The 20,804-nt window shown below is 43.6% G+C and overlaps 3 protein-coding genes across 3 annotated transcripts; 2 read left to right on the plus strand and 1 right to left on the minus strand.

Moving 5' to 3' along the window:
- Nucleotides 1-536: 536 nt before the first annotated feature.
- Nucleotides 537-6,353, plus strand: EAE97_010759 (uncharacterized protein). The gene is made up of 6 exons (XM_038881274.1): nt 537-1,401; nt 1,581-3,298; nt 3,358-3,510; nt 3,560-4,048; nt 4,106-4,564; nt 4,613-6,353. The coding sequence occupies exons 1-6, from the start codon at nt 1,095-1,097 to the stop codon at nt 5,753-5,755; spliced, it is 4,269 nt and encodes a 1,422-aa protein (XP_038727892.1). The 5' UTR covers nt 537-1,094; the 3' UTR covers nt 5,756-6,353.
- A 140-nt stretch (nt 6,354-6,493) lies between these two features.
- Nucleotides 6,494-10,338, minus strand: EAE97_010760 (uncharacterized protein). The gene is made up of 2 exons (XM_038881275.1): nt 9,549-10,338; nt 6,494-9,316 (listed from the first exon to the last, which is right to left on the minus strand). Exons 1-2 carry the CDS (start codon nt 9,960-9,962, stop codon nt 7,721-7,723), a joined length of 2,010 nt encoding a protein of 669 aa, XP_038727893.1. The 5' UTR covers nt 9,963-10,338; the 3' UTR covers nt 6,494-7,720.
- A 2,274-nt stretch (nt 10,339-12,612) lies between these two features.
- Nucleotides 12,613-13,008, plus strand: EAE97_010761 (uncharacterized protein; the record flags this gene model as incomplete). Its single annotated transcript, XM_038881276.1, has 1 exon — nt 12,613-13,008. The coding sequence occupies one exon, from the start codon at nt 12,613-12,615 to the stop codon at nt 13,006-13,008; it is 396 nt and encodes a 131-aa protein (XP_038727894.1).
- Between the last annotated feature and the right edge of the window lie 7,796 nt (nt 13,009-20,804).

Here is a 20,804-nt window from a genome sequence, read left to right on the forward strand (position 1 = left end):
CATCGTTAGACTCCTTGAAGATTGGGCTGATGGGCATCGAGCTGAAGATCTACTGACATTCGCAGTTGCTGGGTTGGGGTGGTAATGTAATTAGTACCTAGTATGGTAGAACCAGAAACAGGAAACCTTCTCATAAGGCTGCCCCTCGACGGTACGATATGGGAGAAAGTTGTGATGTGATGGGTGCAATACGATAGAGAGATACCTAGTAGCAGGTATCTAACTTTTTCCATAAACCTACCTAGGTAGATGGGCTGCTGTGCTACAGGTTATTTATTATAGTATCATACCTCTCGTATGTACTACCCACGATATGGAAGTGAATGATGAAATGAATCAATGTAGTAAGATAAATGTTGACAACCTTTCCATCCGTCCATCTTTCCAAGTTCTCATTCGGTCCCTGGGTAGACTAGAGGTATCTAGGTAGATTAAGTGGCTCTATCTATCTACATCTTCAGCTTCATCCCCATCTTCATTCTCATCTTCGTGTTCATCCTCATCCTCATCCTCGTCCTCATCTTCGTCCTCATCTTCATCTCCATCTTCATCTCCATCTTCATCTCCATCTTCATCTCCATCTCCAGTTTCCCCCTCCCTAATCGATAAGAGTGTTCCTGCATTCGTTTGGTGGGGTTGATCTCTCAATCCAAACCCTAACAAGCAACGCGACCGTACTAGAGAAGGTTCATCACTAGCCAGAGACCTACTAATTCCACTAATTCCCTAGTAAATCACCCCAAGCTCCACTACAACTCTACAACTCCACAACTCTCTATGTCATCGACTCAACTCTCTCAATAATTTTCCTTCATCTCGAATCTCAAAACTCTAGATCATTCTAATATCTTCAATCTTTGGACCCCATTTTCCCCTTCTCTTCATTCCTTCACATTGGTTCTTTCCTGGGTTTTTTGAAAATACGTAATGTTCTTTTAATTGCTAACTTGTACTACAAAAACCCACGGCTTCCCACCTACCGTATGGTCTCGCGGGTAATCGCATAAAATACCTACCAACTGTTTTGAAAAGCCTTTCAGTGCATTGCACTTTTCATCAAATTCTCCGACACATTAGGGAATCCTGCATTCACCATGGCACAGCAATCTCCATCGCCTGCTGATTCTCTCGCAGCCATTGCAAATCTTACGGATGAAATAACCCTTCAGCAAGTTTATCTAGTTTCTTTGAACGATTCCTCGGGAGATCAATCATCGCGCAGAGCAGAAATCGAGGCTGAGATTGCCACTCTGAGAAAGAAACTTTCCACCCTTCAAGCTTCCTCCTCCCACGCTCAAGCTTCCTCTACTTCTCATAATAACTCCTACATACGACCATCCAATATACCTCGTTCGAAGATGAATAGCGCGGTCGGGCGAGGAGGCAATGCTGGCTATCAATGTCAGTCTTATCCTGATTCATTTCTTTAGATACGAGGCTACGGAAACTAGATTTACTCCGGTTCCTCGTTCGCCTTCGTTATTTCTTCTGCTAGTGTTGAGAAATAGTTTCTACATTTTATTCATGCTTTTCTCAAGATCTCAACTCAAATTTGAAAATCGAAATTAACTTTCCTGCAGTCAAAAAAGAAGGCGAGTCAATGGAATCATTATCCTCCACAGCTTCGACACCTGGTTCTGGAGCCTCGATGGTTGGTTCTGGCTCACATCGAGCTGACCTCCCTACTCGAAAGCGTACTCTTAGCAAACATTTAGATACGGTTGCCCCTTTCGAAGAAATCAAATCTCGGCGAACAACACCGAGTCCTTTTGCAACAGGTGCAACAACTCCTTCGGGAGGCTCAGGGTATGGTTATAATGCAAATGGTGATGGATACTTTGACCTCACTATGTTTGTCCCTCGTTCTATCATCGCCCTTGATTCCATAGTTCCTTCGTCAATGCTAAAATATAAGAGAACGCATAGACTAATATGTCTAACTCTTAGGGATGATGATATAATAATGTTCGATCCCACCTTTACCGAACGCCAGAAGCAAGAGGAACAAAAATTCCAAAGAGAGAGGCAAGATGCAGAGCTTGCTAGTAGCCTTGCAAGCTCAAATAGCCCTGTCTCAAACACGCCTATCACTAGCTCGAAGCCTTCCGCTTTCAGCAGGCTGTTCGGAGGTCATTCCGGAAGTCTCGCACAGGCTTCTACCTCTCACGGCACTCAAGCTGCCAAGTCCTCCGCGATGTCAAACACTTATGACTTTCATAATAATAACAGTTCCTCAAGTAGAAGTCTTCCGTGGAAAAAGGGTTCAAGTTCTAGTCTCAAGGCCGATCCACGAACATCGCCTTATGTTCAACCTTCATCTTCAGGGTTCGTTGACTGGGGCTCTGGTGGTACTACAGGTATGCACCAGGAACGATCTTCTACTGCTACGAATTCCAATCTTAACCCATTTCCAGAATCGACGATGCCTGGTACTTACATTGATGATGTGGCTAGTGATTCATCGATTGAAATCATCGACCCTTCCGCATTCAAGGATAATGGTCGTCAGAAAGCCACAACTTCGAGGACTACCAACTATTATGGTCAGCCAGGTCCAACTTATTCATCAGAAACCCGCGCTCTGGGAGATACTGCTATTAGCCGTTCAAACACCAGCTTACAGGATGTTTCCGCTTTACAGAATTGGGCCAGAAACTCTTCAAATGCAATGGAAAATCCAAGTGGAAATATCAATAATACCTCGACTTGGATGACAGGAAATCATGCCGATGGAATGAATTATGAAAGTCGAGTAGGAGAGCAGAATAATTATGTAACTTCGTGGGAGAGGGGTCAATCATTTAGTTCCTACAATGAATTGAACGCTGGATATACAGATTTCCCCATGAACGGCACACCTTCTACCATGTCTTACAATAATACAAATTCGCCTGGGGCATATCCCCTCGGTTATTCCAATTCCACAATGCCTCGGACTGTTCCAGGATCAATAACTGGAAGCATGCATTCTTCACATCTCGAAAACAGTATGCATGGGCCAGGCTCGGCTTTCAATATCGATTCTATGCCAGAACACGGTATGGGTTCAACTAATTTTAATTCCTTACGAGGCACAGTCAGTAATCGAGGCAATCTTTCGGACGTTGAATCGAACCTTGGCTTTTTATCTCCTTCGTTCGCATATGCCCCTCAGATGACAGAACGAATGGAGCATGTCATCAATGATCCGAGAAAAACTGAAAAGGAGATTAAAGACCTGTTGGAGAATATCAAAGCCGAGGTCGAGATCCCGTTAGAAGACCGAGAGGGAACACCTGAAGGATTGAGATATCCGTTGGTTAGTTGAGTCACGGTTTCGTTACGTCTTTTGAGGATTTGTTGCTAACTTGTAATCAGTATGAGCACCAGAAAATTGCTTTAACATGGTTGAAACAAATGGAGGAGGGCAGTAACAAGGGGGGGATCTTAGCAGACGATATGGGTCTAGGCAAGACAATCAGTACTTTGTCACTCATTCTATCACGACCATCAATCGACCGTACGTGCAAGGTATGTTTTCTTTGACGATGTGTCATTACTGCCTTCTGATAGCATGTAGACTACACTTATAGTTGCGCCTGTTGCCCTCCTTCGCCAGTGGAATAGCGAAATAGCTTCGAAGACATTGCCAACGCATGAACCCAGTGTCTACATGGCTCATGGAAACAGCAAGAAACCTACTTGGGATGATCTCCGAAAACATGATGTAGTCCTTACAACTTACGGGACTTTGGCTGCGGAGTATAATCGACTTGTGAAATTCGAAGAAGAATGCAAACAAAACGGTATCACGGAGCCTGACCCAAATCAGCTGGTCAAGGATTTCCCGCTCTTGGGCCCTAGGAGCCGATTCTATCGTGTGATTCTCGATGAAGCGCAAAGCATCAAGAACAAAGCCACAAAATCAGCCGCTTCGGCTTGTAGACTAAGAGCGCTGACTAGGTTTTGCCTTACCGGCACACCGATGATGAACAACATTACCGACCTTTATTCGTTGATTAAATTTCTGCGCATTCGACCTTACAACAATTGGTCTGCTTTTACAAAGGTATGTATATCCAGTATACCTTATTTATAAAGGTGACCTTTTTGTAAACAATGATAGGATTTCGGCTGTCTCTCCAAAGGAGGTTCACATACAGAGGAATATCTCAGAAAGACCATGCAACGTCTGCAAGGTGTTTTGAAGGCCATTCTCCTCCGTCGGACGAAGAAATCTCAAATTGATGGAAAACCGATTATTAACCTACCACCAAAGGTAGAAAATATCGATCATGTTGTTTTTAGCAAAGACGAGCAGGAATTTTATCAAGCTCTTAAGGATAAGACTCAACTTCAATTCAATAAGTACAGGAAGGCTGGAACTGTTGGAAAGAATTACTCGAATATCCTTGTCTTGCTACTTCGCCTCAGACAATGTTGTTGCCATCCGCATCTGATTATTGATCTTGAAGAAGCCGCAGCGGGTTCAGCAGAGCTCACAGAGGAACAGATGATTGATCGCGCATTGGCCCTTGAACCAGATGTTGTCTCAAGACTACTTGCTGCAGATGGAGGGTTCGAAGTAAGTTGATTAATATATATTTGGAGATATCTTTGCTAACATCCCAAGTGTAATATCTGCTACGATGCAACTCCTAATCCCAGTATAATCATCCCTTGTGGACACGATAATTGTCACGATTGTTTGATGGCTTTATCTGAGCAGGCCAAGCAGGCAGCGCGAGGCGATGATGATGGTGCCATGGCCCTCAAATGTCCAAGTTGTCGTGGAAAGCTCGACATGGCAAATCTTATCGACTACACAATTTTCAAGAAGGCACATATGCCATTGCCGGAAGTCAAGGAGGAAGAGACTGTCGACGATGCCGTTGAAAGTAGTGATGATAGTAACAGCGACACCGAATCCGAATCCGACTCTGATACCAAATCTGATGATGTTGACGAGAATGGAAGTTTAGACGGTTTCGTAGTCCCCGATGAGGTCGAAGATGATGAGGCTGAGCAAGGTAACGATGAAATTGGTTTAGCATCGAGGGATCCTACATCCGAGTCAAAATCAAAATCAACATCGAAGTCCAAATCTAAGACAAAGGCGAAGAAAAATAAGGGCAAAGGGAAGGAGGTTGACAAGCAGAAGCAACATCTTTCAATTGCCATGATGAAGAAAGAGGCTTCTCGATCTATTGCAGGTCACAAGAAGTACATGAGATATCTTCGAAAGAATTGGCAATCATCTGGAAAAGCCGATAAGTGCGTCGAACTTCTTGAAATTTTTCAAAATGAAGGTGAAAAGACAATTGTCTTCAGTCAATTTGTGACATTTCTTGATCTCCTCCAGGTGCCCATTGGAGAGAAGGGTTGGGAATGCGAGCGCTACGATGGAAGTATCAATTCCAAACGTCGAGACGAGGCAATCAAGCGGTTCCAGGACAAACCGGATTGTAATATCATGCTCATTTCTCTCAAGGCCGGCAATGCAGGACTCAACCTAACCGCAGCATCTAGAGTTATTATTCTCGATCCATTCTGGAATCCATTCATTGAGATGCAAGCGGTCGATCGTGCTTATCGCATTGGTCAGATGAAACCAGTTCAGGTTCATCGCATTTTAGTACAAGAAACAGTTGAAGATCGTATCATGCAGTTGCAACAACAGAAAAAGAGCTTGGTAGAGTCTGCACTTGACGAAGGTGCTATGAAGAGCGTGGGGAGACTTGACGAGAAGCAACTGGCTTTTCTTTTCGGTGTCTGAGGCATTCGAACATGTTTTCCTTGACTCTCATACGTGCTCAATTGCTTTTTTGAAATGGGTTGTACAATCATTATGAGGCGTTTCGGGGAATTCATGATTATGATTTGGCTGGTTATATTTCTTTCTTTGTATACATTGGCATGGCAAGCAGAATAAAATATGGCGAACTTTTGGGCTGGGTTGGAACAAAATGGGATGGGATGGGATAGATAGTCTTGTGCATTGCAAGGGGGAAAAAATTATCTGGGATTCTCTTTTTGTTTGGTCGCTTTCGTCGGATCTTGATACCCTATCACCATGGCGTTTTTTTCACAGGGAGTGATGGATGCATTTACGATAAATTACGAGCTGTGGAAAATGAATTCATCATGTTCTATTTGCCACATCATCTGTGATCTTGTTGGTTTCTTTAAGTTTGTTAGAGGATGTTGTTGATGAAGTGCGTAAAACTATCGAGGTCGGGATTGGGATTGAAGATGTGTATTGGCGTGGTTGAGAGCTGGAGCGGAGACCTCTGAGAAACTGGAGATGAAATACTAGATGAAGGGATGGGAGAAATGCATAGATAGCTAATCTAAATTCTGGGTGGGGGAGGGGGAGCGGACGGAGGAAACAAGAGAGATACATGCAGTACCATACAATACAATACAAGACATACAAATAGTCACGCGCATGTTACCGTGGTATGTCACAGCGATAAATCTAATTAGATGATGTAGGATTTTGTATTCGATTCGATGTGTCGAGTCAAATATTTAGGTATCGATCAAGATCAATCGGATCGTACGTTGTTGTAGTTGTTTGAAATATATGTACTAAAACTTTTTTCTATCTATGGGCATACTCATTTCGTTTCATTCCATTCCATTGTAGATAGACAGATAGGTATGTAGACAGGTAAGTAGCTTAGGTATTCAACTCAACTACTACACACCCATCTATCCATCCATCCATCTATCACATCACATTATCTCCCCATCATTAATCAAGAATTTCTTCCTTTTCTCTCCCTCTCCCTCTCTCTGCCCTCACCCCCCTTTCCTCGCTTCACCGCACTTCAGTACACCATTACCACCCTTTTGAATACTCGTCGAATATCCACGCACACACTTCTCATTCCCCGAGCAAACCCAATACCCCAAGACGAACCCAGAAAATAAAATCAAAGAGAAGAGAAGAGAAGAGAAGAGAAGAAGTTAAAAAACGCCGTAGTAAAATCCTCCTTTCCCCATTCTCTCAAAAAGAAAATAATGATACGCATACATAGGGTATAATGCATTTGACCATCCCAATCCATTCCGTCCCATCCAACTATTCATTCATCCATATTTGCTTTAGCTAGGTAGCTAATTATTCAGTTACCCAGGCAGTTAGCCATAATGAATAATCCATGCAGATGATATAAATATAAAATGTAAAACATCATATTCCCCGAGCAGCAACCAGATCAAGAAGTCCTCCACCTACAGCAGACGAAAGAATAGGAACTGCTTCTGTTCTTTCCTCACTTCTTTATTTTGTATTCGTTTCCCTATTTCCATATCGTAGTACGTATAGTCACGAGAAAGGAACGATAGGATAGACATAGAAGTGACCAGTTGAACATATATCCATGTAACTGAATGACCTTGGTCCAAGAAGTGAAGATTTATAGCATCTGTAGATGTGGATGTGAAAGTGCTGTAACGCCATGATAACGCCGTTTCGAGTATTTAGCCAAGTTAATCATTGCTGCCGATCTGCTACGATTGGGGCCATTGCGCCTTCATGATTGCGCCAATTATGAATGCCCATTGTCCACACTGATTCCCATGCTGATTTCCATGTCGCTAATGTCGAGTATAATTGTTGTGTGTTGCAGAGCTTTTCTGGCCATGAATGTCTTCCGTAAGTATGGCATAGTGTATTCAGCTCAAAAGGACGAGAAAAATATTAAACATCTATTCACATGCATGTATATAATGCTCAGATGAAGAAAGAAGAGAATCCTATTGCGCCAAATAGCGACAACATCCCGAAATCCAATCTCGCTACCGGAATCGCAAAAGATTTGCTAGGACTAGGTGTAGCAGTGGCAGTGAAGAGGCCTGTAAGGATTTCTGTGGTGGTGGTAACTGAGGCAGACTTAGCGGTCCCAGAACCTGCTGATGTTATAGTACTAGTCGGAGCACTGTAATCTGAGGAATCACTATAAAGTACTCCATCAATAATCGCCCCCTTCCCAGCGATGATCATCTGCCGTTCATCTTCCGTACATGTTCCGGGAATATTCCGAAGGTAGCATGTGTTTGTTGGGGATGGTGGGAGACTTGTAGTATGTGTAGCATTCAGGGGACCAGTGGTATTGTAGACTGATGAATTGATGGTTTCTCCTGTTGAGAGAGAGGTACCCATTATGATTCGGGCAAAAACTTGGAATGCGGTCTCGGGTTGGTAGGCCGGGACACTGTGACCTGCGTCGTATATGCGACTAAAGGAGAGATTGCCAAACTGCCTCACAACACCGCCAATATAAGAAGTATTAGTTATGATAGGAGCATAGCCAGCGGCTGGAAACTTGGTGGCATATTCAGAAGAGACTTGTTCTGCAATAGCCAAAGATATAGCTTCACCACCAAGCCAATTACAAATATAATCCCTATCACCATACATCAACCCAACATGAATTCCAGAATTTACGAGTGCTGCTATTTCTGGTACGTAAGATTTACGCTCATAGTCGCCAGTGGATGTGAAAGCAGCAACGACTTGCAGATTTGTCTCGGTGTAATTGACTGGTGAACCAATAGCAGATTGAAAATCCGCGGTATTGAGGTATTCGAGGTATGTACTGGGTGGAAATGAATCAGGTAGATTATGGGAAATATCATATACACTTCTCCCAGCGTCATAATATGGTTCCAGCACGTTCGTCAAACAACTGTTATATGCATTGGAACAAGCAGTGTTAACACTTGAGACATTGCCCTCATTTGTAGGGTCCTGCTTTTGCACAGCAGCTCGACATTGTGTAATTAGGTCCTTACAGCCACCAGAAGCGTAAAAGTTAGCAGTCGCCAATTTTGCCCTTGTAGGATTGATAGCACTGAGACCGAAGGTATTATTAACTGCAAAATCAGGATAATAAGGGGCTTGAATCAGGTCATCCACACAACCATTGACTATTCCGAGTGATTTGAGTTTAATGTCAATGGTTGTGCTTTTAGATAACGTGCCGTTTGCACGCTTCTCGTTCTGCTCTTCCCAAAGGGTTGCGAAAGCTGGACCATATTTTCCACCATAACTCTCTGCGAACAAGTGAATATTCATAGCAGAACTATTACTTGGAGCATATTGTGGAAAGGCCCCAAGAAATCCTTGGAGCATGTGCCATATAGCCATTCCCGCTATCTCAGTAGTGTTGGCCGTATTATTGACGTTCAGAGAGCTAAACGTTCCATTTAAGAAGGTATCCGCGGGCTGTGAATTTGGGAGAGTCTGCTGTGGAGTATATAGATCGGACGTGAGAAGGTCAAGAGAGCAATTAGTGGGCGTGTCATATGAAAATCCAACTTGATTGGGCTACACATGTAAACGTCAGCTTGTGGAAGTTGGTATGGCGCGTTCATGGGCAGAACAGTGACATTTGGCTAACACTCTCGTGAATAACTGGAGAGTGTAGAGCCTGGCAGACTGTAACGGATATCCATTCATTCCAATTGAGATCGAGTATCTCGATTGGTACAAGATAATCTCGAGAAGTGCGCATTGAAAGAACCATCAAACAGAGAAACAAACTCAAGATGCTGCATACCTGATCAATATATAGCATATTAGAAGCTCTATCCCAGCCCCAATCCCTAGCTTCCGTCGCAAACTTCCCTTGTGCTACTTCAATAACCTCACAAGGACCATTCTCATTAAAAAGTCCAATCATCGAGCTGGAGCCTGGCCCTCCATTCAGCCATATCGTAAGTTGATCTGTGGGATCTCTCGCAGAGATAAACCAAAAGAATGTGTTCGTCGCATAACTGCCCGGTATATTAACCCAACCTGTATATTGTTCTTGAGAATCGAAAACCGTTTGGCAGGTGCCTGTTGGTGGTGTTTTGTAAGAGATGGTGATATTCCCATCGACTGGGGACGTTATTCTAGTGAGGTTTGAAACAGGTGGATATTGAGCGAATGTGAGGGGCAGAAGCACCGAAAGAAAGAGAGAGTAACGCATGATGGTTCACTCATATTTCGACCAAGATCGGAGGAAAGAGAGTCGAAGAAATGAAAGTCTCCAAGTGAAGTTGTTGATCCTACGGTAATCCTACGAGAAAATGTATTGGCTTAGCCCCCAAGCGACGTCTCCATGCAAGGGTCAAAGGCTGCTGTGCCTCGTATCTTTTGTGGTTTTTGATGAAATTTTATGATAATTCATCGACGATCACTTTTTATAACTTTGTTTTTTTCATCAATTATATTGATAAGAAGAATATTATGTGAGGCATTATTGTGAGGTGTATGAATGGAGAGACTTGAGAAGCGTTATATGCATTGTCACTTCATTCTCAAACGCGCGCGCATTCTTCTTTAAAATTCCTTCTTCAACAATTTGCGCGCCAGTTACGAGTCAATTCTTTATTTAGCTTTTCCCCTCCTTAACGGTTAATGTACGAAATACTTAGTAAAGAACCTGTCCTGTGTGCGATGGTGGCTCGGTGGATGGACGAAACTAGTCTCCTACTCCTAGTATTGCTATTACGGACTCCGGAGAGAAAGAGAGATCAAGAGAGCCACCCATTTTTCTCCGCTTGTGGGTGCCCGTGGTCCTGCATTGTATCTGTTATCTTCATTGGATACGTGAATTGATCAGCTCCAAGGCCGTTGATCATTGGACCTGGATCGATGGCCCTCTTCAATACGCTGCAACGCTTGATAAGTGCACCCTTAGGTCTTTTCGCGGAAAACTGATGTAAGATTACACTTCATTTGGGTCACTATGAAGTTTAAAATACAAAGTGGTTGGTAATATAACAGAAGAATGCTACTCGAGTATATTGCAGTCATGTGTGAGCGCAGCTCTTTGCAACACTTTGCTAATATCTCAAGGAGGCTCGAGGAGGGTTCAGCACTTTCAATAATCTGCAAACTAGTGTTCAACTCTATCAACGATTGCACGATTCTCATCCATTCAGAGATTCGAGTCTTGTTCGGATAGATAAGGCACAGATAATAGGTCAACAAGTCCCGTTCCGCCCGCTGTCCACTATTGAATGTCGTTGCTCGGATCATGCCCGTACTTGTGATTTGTGGTCTCTAAGGTAATTACATTTCTATTTTCATGTGCCTTTCTTTTTGTATATATATATATATGCTAGTCTCAGCTATCAATGGCGGTGTCTGCCTTTCCCATGCAGGCGATAGGATTTTTCACTATACATCTCAGTTCCAAGCGGTAACAATATTCTTGTGAAGATTAAAGCATGACACTGCTGCGTAGTTTCAGGGGAATGAGGCTTCTCGAACCTAAAGTGATACTTTTGATCTAGTCAAATGGTATCTAGTTGTCTTCAAATTAGTAGCCTCAATATATCCTCACCAGCCATCACCTTTTACTTGCACACAATTAGTGATATATAAGACATGGCGATGTGAACACAATCAGTCCAAGACGAATTTCATGTTCAGCCAGCGCTACAACTTATTCTCGTCTTCCTACTGAAGCTTTACAAGTCGATGGCTGGGTGCCATACTTAATTAGTGGTATGATAATTCGCATTTTAGGTTCTTCATTGTGTTATTCTTTTTGCTTCAGAGTACTCCGTTTTGGGAAGAAATTAGGAGGATTTGTCATGGACTGGTGTCTCCAAAGCGTCATGGTCCCGTCGATATAAACCTCCTGTGGCCGGTCACCTACTCAAATTGCTTTCTGGCCCATCGACGAGGTTATTTCCTTCGTATCATCATCGACCGTTCGTGTCATTTTCTAAAAGATGAATCACGACTCTTGGAAGCAACGATATCGAAATTGCTGTTGCTGCATCATCAGAAGTGCCAAATTTATGGTTATGTTTATACAATTCCCTGGCAATATATATGAAGGGCTCATAATGCCCAGTGGACATCTTCTCATACTCCAAGGTCCAATGAATAGCTGGGATGACTAGCTTTGAAAGAGGAAATTGGATTTTTGTTTAGTTGTCGGCACTACCTACGCAGGAAGTAAGTTCTTATGTCTGAATTAACTACCGAGAAAAACGAAAGAAAAAAAATCCTGTGCTTTGGATTGTAGATTCAATCATGAACAATCCGAAATACAGATTTTGAACCATGGGAGTCATCTCAATGAAATAGACTTTGACTTTGAGGCCGTCCAAAATGAGTCTCAAGACTCATATGACTGTCTCGCTGATCGTGGACTCGAACCATAACGTGAGTCTTGTCTTTTTGTCTATTTATGTTAGTCCATGTTCCATTTCCTTCATAGTCTCGTTCTTTACTAACGTCTGTTCAACAAGCAACTTCTTGGTAAGTAAGCTTCTAAGCTCCGTGTTTTTGATGGAGTAGAAATCTGAATCTGTTAGAAAAATCACAGTATAGCATTCCACGCAACACGAACACTGCCCCTAGAAAGTCCTATCTCAACCTGGTACCGGTCTGGATCAATACAATACCTTAAATCGAGATTCCAGGATATATATTATACAACAACGCCATATTTACACGAGACGGCCCGTTCTTTTACAATTTCCAGAAAATCTAGTGCCATCACACCGATTTCAGCGCTGCTTCACTCTCCATCCATATCCCCACACTCAACAATCTCGATCATCATTCCTCACCTCCCCAAATCCTCTAACCTCTATTACCCAAGGAAATCAAAGAACATGGGTTTCTGGAGCTCAAGAAAAGACAAAAATCCGGCTCCATCGGTTCCAATAAGGAAGAAACGCAAGGGCTCGAACAAACCAGTACAGCAGGCAGCCAGATCCAAGGAGAACACCAAGCACGCAACGGCGGCTACCAGTGGTCGTGAGCAAAGAGGCGATCGTAGTACTAATGGTACAGATGCCAGTCGTCACAGCTTTTATGAAAATAACAGCACTGATAATAAACGCGAGAGCTATCATGCCGGAAGCGATACTAGTGAGCACCCCGATAATGAGGTGCGGATCATTCACGAAGTTAGAACCCATGAGCTAGGAAAGCAGGAGAGGGAGAAAGAGGAGAAGAGGAAGCAGATGGGGTACGGGAGCGAGAGTTCTAGATATTGGGATGAGTAAAAATCACAAGAACGATAGTAAACGTTGAATATTGGAATCAAAGGTGTGGGAGCAAGGATTATTGAGCATTGTCGGATAGTGGTTACATGATGTATCTTCTGTCGAGACAGGCTGGGCGGATATGAACGATTGGAGGAATATATGCATGGCTTTTTTTTTAATAATAAAAAACCGACTTGCAGAACTGTGATGCAACGCAACGTGAACAGGGAACCTCTTCGATCATATACCGTGAGTACACAAAAGCCACATACTTTTTTCTCGCGTTCCAGACTCAGTCGCCAACCAATACATATTGATGAACATGAATCGCGATTCAGCAGCACAATCATCCACACAACATGATTCATCCCCCCGCAAACTAACACATATGCAATGTCGACCCTATCCTCGGCATGAACGCGAGTAAGACATGTGATTACGACAATGGGTGAAATATATTCCATACAATGAGATGACATGACACGAGTGAGTACACACACTCAGCCATGTCCTGCAGACCGAGGTATGGTTTGCATTGGGGATCGTCTCACACATGCAAGTATACGGTTTAGTGTGATATGGGAGCTTGTTCTCCGTATGAAAGTATCTCGCATTTTGATAGAGGTGAATGATTGTACAGTGTAAATATGTCGATACCACATCGCCTATTCGCGCAGGAAATGGAGGGGCTATAAAGCCTCAAAAGCATTGCTTGACTGAGAATGTTTTGGGAAAAATTAGATTCGAGAGATCTCATGTCAAAATCTATCTCTATATCGAGTTTGCAGTGAGTTTAGAGATTCAAGCTCATTCATTCTCTGAGTAATCATGTAGTCCATAGCATAGCAAAATTTCAACGCCATACCGTACCTTACTACACCATGTCATGTCATTGGCCCCAAAATACACTCTTGAAAACTACCACAAGTACAATATAACCTCTAAGCCCCTCCAGACCCATCGACAGGTTGCAGTCTCCTTGAACATCCAAACTACTCATCACCAACGAAAAATCAGGCTTTGTCTTGAATATTCTGAAAATATATACATACCTACACATATACACCTCCCCAGCTTCCTCATTTCTCAAGCCCAAAATACACTTACCTCAATCTCAGACCCAATCTCAGTCAACAACCACCAATACCAACACCGGTATCATCACTATCACCAACAACTAATCTCTCACCATTCCCTTGCCTCCCCTTACTTCCCAATTCCCAATTCCCATCCCCCCAACTCCCGACATACAACCGCCTACGCACCCCAAACGCACAGCTCAAGCAACGATCTTCCCATCTCCCCTCCATCCAAACCCAACCCACCACGCACACACAATTCACCTACCGATTGATCCGGTACCTACCGCGCCCCATCCATCCATCCTATCCATCCTATCCCATCCCATCCCCTCCCACCACGCCAACAAGCAAATTCCATGCACAGCACATCATCGCACAGCACATCACATCACATCACCGCACCTGCCCATGAGCTATCCGAGCAGAGAGTTCGCGCTCCACGAACGACGACGGCATTGCAGATCGTGGGGATCCGTACTATACTATACTATACTACACTATGTATGCACTGCGCAGCCAGCGAATGCCGAGATGGATGGGGAATTTTGGGAATGCGGATGCAGAAGACATGCGATAAATCATGATGGAAGACTCAACTACACAAACGCAGTACGCGGTTGAAAATTAAAGTGAGCGAATGGATGAACAAATGGTCAATTGAGAATGGGGGTGGGTAATTTAGATTGATGTTTGATAGTCAGGCATGACCATGGATGGCTGCGAAATTGGAAGTTGGATATCCATCCCCTTCTCATCGATTCATCGATTGCTCCATGACGCAAATTCTAGAGCGCCGATGTTGGATTTTAGATAGCTGTGAAATCCGTCAAGTCCAAGTCGTATTATTTTACCTCATGCTACAGCGATCATGTAACCATCCATTCATCCCACCCACCGCTATTCCCTCAAAGCCAACCTACGTCCGTACACGACACTCTATAAACCATCTCCAGTCATACCGCTGCATGAACGACGCCACATCTTTTTACAAAATTACACATCAATATTGAGGCTGTTAGTTTGCGTACTAAGTGGGAACTCATCGCCAAATCCATGTTTAGTAGACAGAAAAGAAAGCATTTGCGAAAAATTTCCCCACACAATTGAAATAGTCCAAGTTAGGCAGAAAAATGCCTTTACTTGACACATAGTGAAAGTTTTAGTTGTGTCCCGGAAGTACTATTGTATTCCCGTGATGAGTTGTTAGAATTTTATATGACAGCAAGCTCAGTTCTAACTTATCTCCCCGTGCTATGGTGAGACTCTGATTTTGGTGTCAGTGGTGGGATCCTCGATTTTTCCTGAAGATCTACCTCAGATCAACTGGTATTTGGATTTGCATGATTGAGTCGTTTCTTTTGTGGTTACTGATCAAGCCGAAACCACTTTGAGCTCAGCAACTGTGAATGCAATACAGAGAAAGTGGACTGATCTTTTGGTTTCTAAGTATCTGGACTCAGCTGTCTTATGACAGTACCATGAGGCACAAGGGTATCCCCCTCATTGATGAAATAAAGAAGCAAATATATGAAATTTACTCAATTTAAAGCAACTAATGGAATCGGATTCATTGTCGTGAGCCATAGTGGAGGACTTCGATTCTCGCTGATCAATCTCTGGGGACGGAGACCTATGATTTGTAGATCTTCAGGCCGTCAATATTGACCCTCAAGGCGGTGTATAATTGTGACAAATATTATAATTGTTGAATCATTCATCTCAGCGAGGGTCATGATATATGGCTTGATGCGAGCCGCCTCACGCGACGTAAAATACTCTAGAAGAAACGAGGCTCCTTCAATCTTCGAGATCCACGTGGTGATTTCGAGACCAAACGCGACTGAGTGCTAGTCAGGATCGCATCTCAAATCAAAGCTCACGACAGAAGCCGCATTGCGGTAATGCTTCCTATACAAAAGAGTATAGGATGTTCCCTTCATTTGCAAATCCATTTTGCAAATCTTCAGGACACGAATAGCAAGGCATATTGCTGGTGAGACAAAAACTTAGAATCGAAATTCTCAGGGATTAACCCAGTCTTGACAATGAAGCGAGTATTTGAAGCATCATTAGGCGCATAAGTGGGATAGACGTCCTTTAGTGGAGTGAAACAAGCCCATGATCTACCCCCAAAGGAATTTGATGTATGAACTGTTCAGCAGAAAGGGAAAGACGTGGTATGCGCCACTGACTGGCAAAAGCTCTTCGGCTGTGGGAAAAACATAAGGGTATGACATCTTCCCGTTTATTAGTTCTCATGCTAAATGCACTGATGTAACTATAGGTAAGGATGAGTAGTCAACTTTGTCTACTCTTTTGCCAGTGCTTCTTCAGCCTCTTCCCCATTGGACGTATCTGCTGAGCATGTAATCTCGGCGATCTATCAGAATGTTCCAAAACCAGAAATGCCACGAGGTGTAGAGGCGCTAGAATAGTATTCCTACCTCGTAAATGCTGCAGTCAATCAAATATAGCATACCTAAACCAAAGAGAGTGTTTTCGGGACGGTTGATACACGTTAATCACTGTTTGCGGCGCAGCAATTTCAGCCCAATGATTACTTTTGATTCGGTGCTCCAAGAGTATGAATCGGAAAGTATCTACCGTATGAAACAAAGTTCTCGCAACGCATTGGCCACGTCGTATGCATTCTTGTGCCCTGCAGAATTGCATCGATCCGAATGTGCCCTAGGTAGATGAGGGCAGGAGGGTAGGCTAGCCTATGCAACAGGCGGAACAAGAGTGTAATTAGCATAGTTGGTATTGAAAAATCAAAAAAATTAAACTTTACTAGGGTAGCATTGCATAACGTGCAAGACAGGTTCTCTATGGCCCAACGTCGTAGCTGAATAATGGAATCAATCAATTTAACCATTATTCAAGAGCGAGAAGAAGATTTAGTGAAGAATAAGAGGACAATGCAACGTCATCTATTGAAACTTCCTGTAGAATGACAATGGAATATGGAAGCGACAAGGATCCCATCTGCCATGCCCAAGCACTTTGATGACTTGGCTTGGTAACCTATTCGATGCGGGATATCTCATCATGTTCCGGTCGGTCTGACCGGTTTCTTAATTGTTCTACTTTCTCTCGCCTTGCTTTGAAGTTGCATGATGATGATTCTTGAGTCCATAAAGACCCCATAGCATCCGAAGTCTCCGATATGAGGGTGAAATATTCATGTCCTTGTTCTAGAAGGCGTTAATGAAGCTTCTAGCGTCTTAGTATTGTAGTTAATACGGGTCCAACAATATATTTAGAGTACTCGTGCGGCCGGAAAGTATGCAAATCCGAAGCTAGATGCACATACCACAGGATGGTAAACTACGACAGGAGTAACCTGGCTTTCCTAGCGGTAGAGTTGCATACCTACTTTGTGGCAGCACGAGTAATGGCTGTCAAAAAAAGATTGCTGTAAGCCTTGTGATGGCACATCCTTGAAGCTTGACGAATCGTTGCGTTCCCAATCTTCTATTCCTGGTCAAATCGGAAGTCTGAAGTGCCAGGAAAGCGTAATGTTCCGTTTCTGGAACGTTAGCGGTTAGTAATGAGAAAGCTAGGTACTTTCCCACTCTTTCCCTTGACCGTGTGAGCGCTTGAACATGTAGTTCATCAATCAGGCTACCATCCAGCGAAAGTTTCATCCTAAGATAAGACACAGAGAGCTAATAACGTAGAAAAATAATGGACCAACATACTGCATGTACCGTAATCAATTTGACATCGACGACCACATATCTCCTCGATGTCTCAAACGTACATCCCCTTCTCAGCAAGATCCTTGAAAGACTTTTGATTTCTCCGAAAAATCAATCATCATTTTCGGATATCCCTTATTAGAAACTTGGAAGAGGGCGATAGTCCAAATGGTACTTGTTGCAGTGTAGTGTCTCCGGTAGTAGAGGAAGATTATATGGCAAAGACAACGCATGGATAATAAAGCGACCCGGTCGCTCACCCAGCGAATCCAATGCCATGGCCTCTGGTAACATAGAAATTAGATCTGACGACTTGGCAAGGTTTGCACGTTTTATTAGCAGGAAATAACATGGTTCCATGGTCAGTATGATGAAGCGCCCTTGGGATAGTGAGGTAGGTGGGGTCACCTTGCAGTGAAGGATTGAAAAAGCTGTGATACTTATGAGTCCTAAGCACAAACTTAGCCAAATGCGAGATACTTCCCGGGGGTAAGTGAACTTAGCTTCTGTCCGAGGCCCCGGTGCCAATTACCAATAGAATTGGATGTGACAAATCTCCAAGGAAGAGACCGACGGAACGTAGCAGACAGGGGAAACGGGGCATTATCGACTTGAGCAAGTTACGGTATCCATTCTGACTGGGGAGGGACGAAACTCACGAGAGAGAGGATACTATTCCCATATCTTTGGGCAAGTTCCGGTACTTGCGTTGGTAGACAAACAGCGTATGTATCGCCAAAGCTTGGTAGAGACGGGAATTAGAGCATGATATTGATAAAAGGAATTTTGACGGTGACTTTTGACCAAGTCATTTGCCGGCTTTCTAGATGAAAAGAATATCTTGAAACCTTCTAGAAGATTTTGATAAGCTAGCTGACTGCATGGATATGTAGGTTTGTACCAAACTCCCCCTCAAAAAGCCCGTTCACCGTTCAATTTCCAAGGAATAATCACTGTAACCGAAATGGCAGTGGCTACTTCACTTGATGACCCCTTGCAACTCAATAAGAGTGCCATCTTACAAGTTACAAGTTACCAACCGTATGGAAGAAGAAGTAGATTTTCCATATCACGCCACCAGTTTATGAAGTGGTTTCCATGTGCCATGTATGATATATGTTGATATTACAATCTCTCAGTGCATTGCATCACATTGGTTATTGGCAATACTTATGTACACAACACCCTTCATTGCTCCTAAAACAGCTGATCGGCGTCACTTTGTTAACTTTCCCCGGCAGTGTATACGTCAACTTCTCTAGGATTGTCCCTTTCATCTACAGCATAATCTTTGACGCTATATTATGCAATCTAGAGTATGCATCGCACATCGCACATTACACAGGATATTTGATCTTCAGACCCTTTGATGATAAAATGCAGTTTGGACCTTTGATACGAGTTAAGAAGAGTCCTCTAGTACCTATACGTTCGAATGCTGTCCGCCTATCTGCACTTTGATAGGGTTTACGAGCTTCTTCAGCTTCTTAACCAGTTGGAATTTCAGAAGCCTCTGTTTATGAAGACTGCCGTGCAAGGGACTGCATCATCTACGGATCGGCTCTACGGTGTATCTGAGTAAAGAATAGTCACGAGACCGGTATTTGAGCATGATGTTCAAGGTCTTCCGGGTCCTCTCCCGCTCAGGGGCACGTAGACCAGAGTTGTCCCTCCCCCTGGTACTATTCTATACCGCCTCCTAGTTTCCAAATCTCAAAACCCCCCCAGAATTTGCTACCATTTTCTTACTCGTCCGAGCTGCCCCACGTGTCTCGCATTGGACCGAGGATAGTGATCGCTTCTCAAACGCTATTGAAGAATCATCAGCGCATTCCGTACAGTTTCTTAATCCGGGATTGTGAGTGCATCTCTTTCATAATATCTGTCAACGAGCTGTGAGTGATTGTACCGTACCGGTGCCGTTCTTAGTTGAACACGACGGTGGCACTAAATGATATGCAAGGTCACTGTTCACAAGGCGGTTAAGTATACAAATTATCTAGGAATGACCTACCTAAGATTCTCGTGGAAAGTAATGCAGTCAGGCACAGGCACATTGTGGCTTAGCCTTCTAGGAGTTTTAGCACAGTTAGCTCCACCCATCAATCATTACCATGTTCGGACTCCGTAAAACTTTATGACGGTGTAGGGTACGTATCTACTATCTACTATCGAGTATCAAGAGGCTGCTCGAGCCTCAAGGTTTACCAGGGTGGAACTTCCCAGCACTCCAGGAGATGGCTGATGTTTTCAATAGGCTCATTACGGGGTAATTGACATAGTGCGGCAGCGTACCTTACCACTTGTAACTTAACTCACGCCCCTTGACCTATACCTGGCACAGCATAGCGCTTGTGAGGTCACAAATCGTGCAACTTGCAAGCACAAATGATAAACGCGGTGGTCGGACAGCTTAGAGGTAGGGAGTGGCATGTAGCATGTAGCGTGGGGCACCGTTAATTGAGGGAGCATAATGGCGATGGACCCCCGGGTGGTCCTTGGTCACTAGATCATCACCCATCATTCATCTTGAAGAATCAAGATGAATGGCAATTGGTTGGGTATGGGCATGGACATTGTAAATAAAGCTAATTTACCACGATTGAGAAAAATGGCATGAGAGCAATGAAAGCTCGGAATAGCTTTGATACTGAGCCGGTGTTAGCATTATCCTGTCAAGCTTACTTCGGGGTCCGCCATTAATGTGATTGAATGAAAGTATAATGATGTGAAAGTGGCATGAAGCTGTGGCAACCAACGCGTGCGATCAATCGGCGTGCGTGTTTGGTCTGTATGTTATAGATAGAGCGTGAGGCAAAGTTCATATGTGCTCCAGATATTAGCCCCTGAGAGCAAACGTATGGCGAGTGAGTATGTGTTGTACAGTAGATTTCTTTTAGCTGGTGCCTATGTCAAGAGGAGATCGCGGTGACAGGATTGATAGGATTGAGTCGGTTGTGACCAGGGTAAACTAGGGGATCTTGTAAACGAAACTTAGCAAGTCAGCGAGTGTCTACCTACCTCTGCAGTC

The sequence above is a fragment of the Botrytis byssoidea genome (assembly GCF_014898295.1).
Source record: "Botrytis byssoidea strain MUCL 94 chromosome Unknown BBYS_030, whole genome shotgun sequence".
NCBI lineage: Eukaryota > Fungi > Ascomycota > Leotiomycetes > Helotiales > Sclerotiniaceae > Botrytis > Botrytis byssoidea.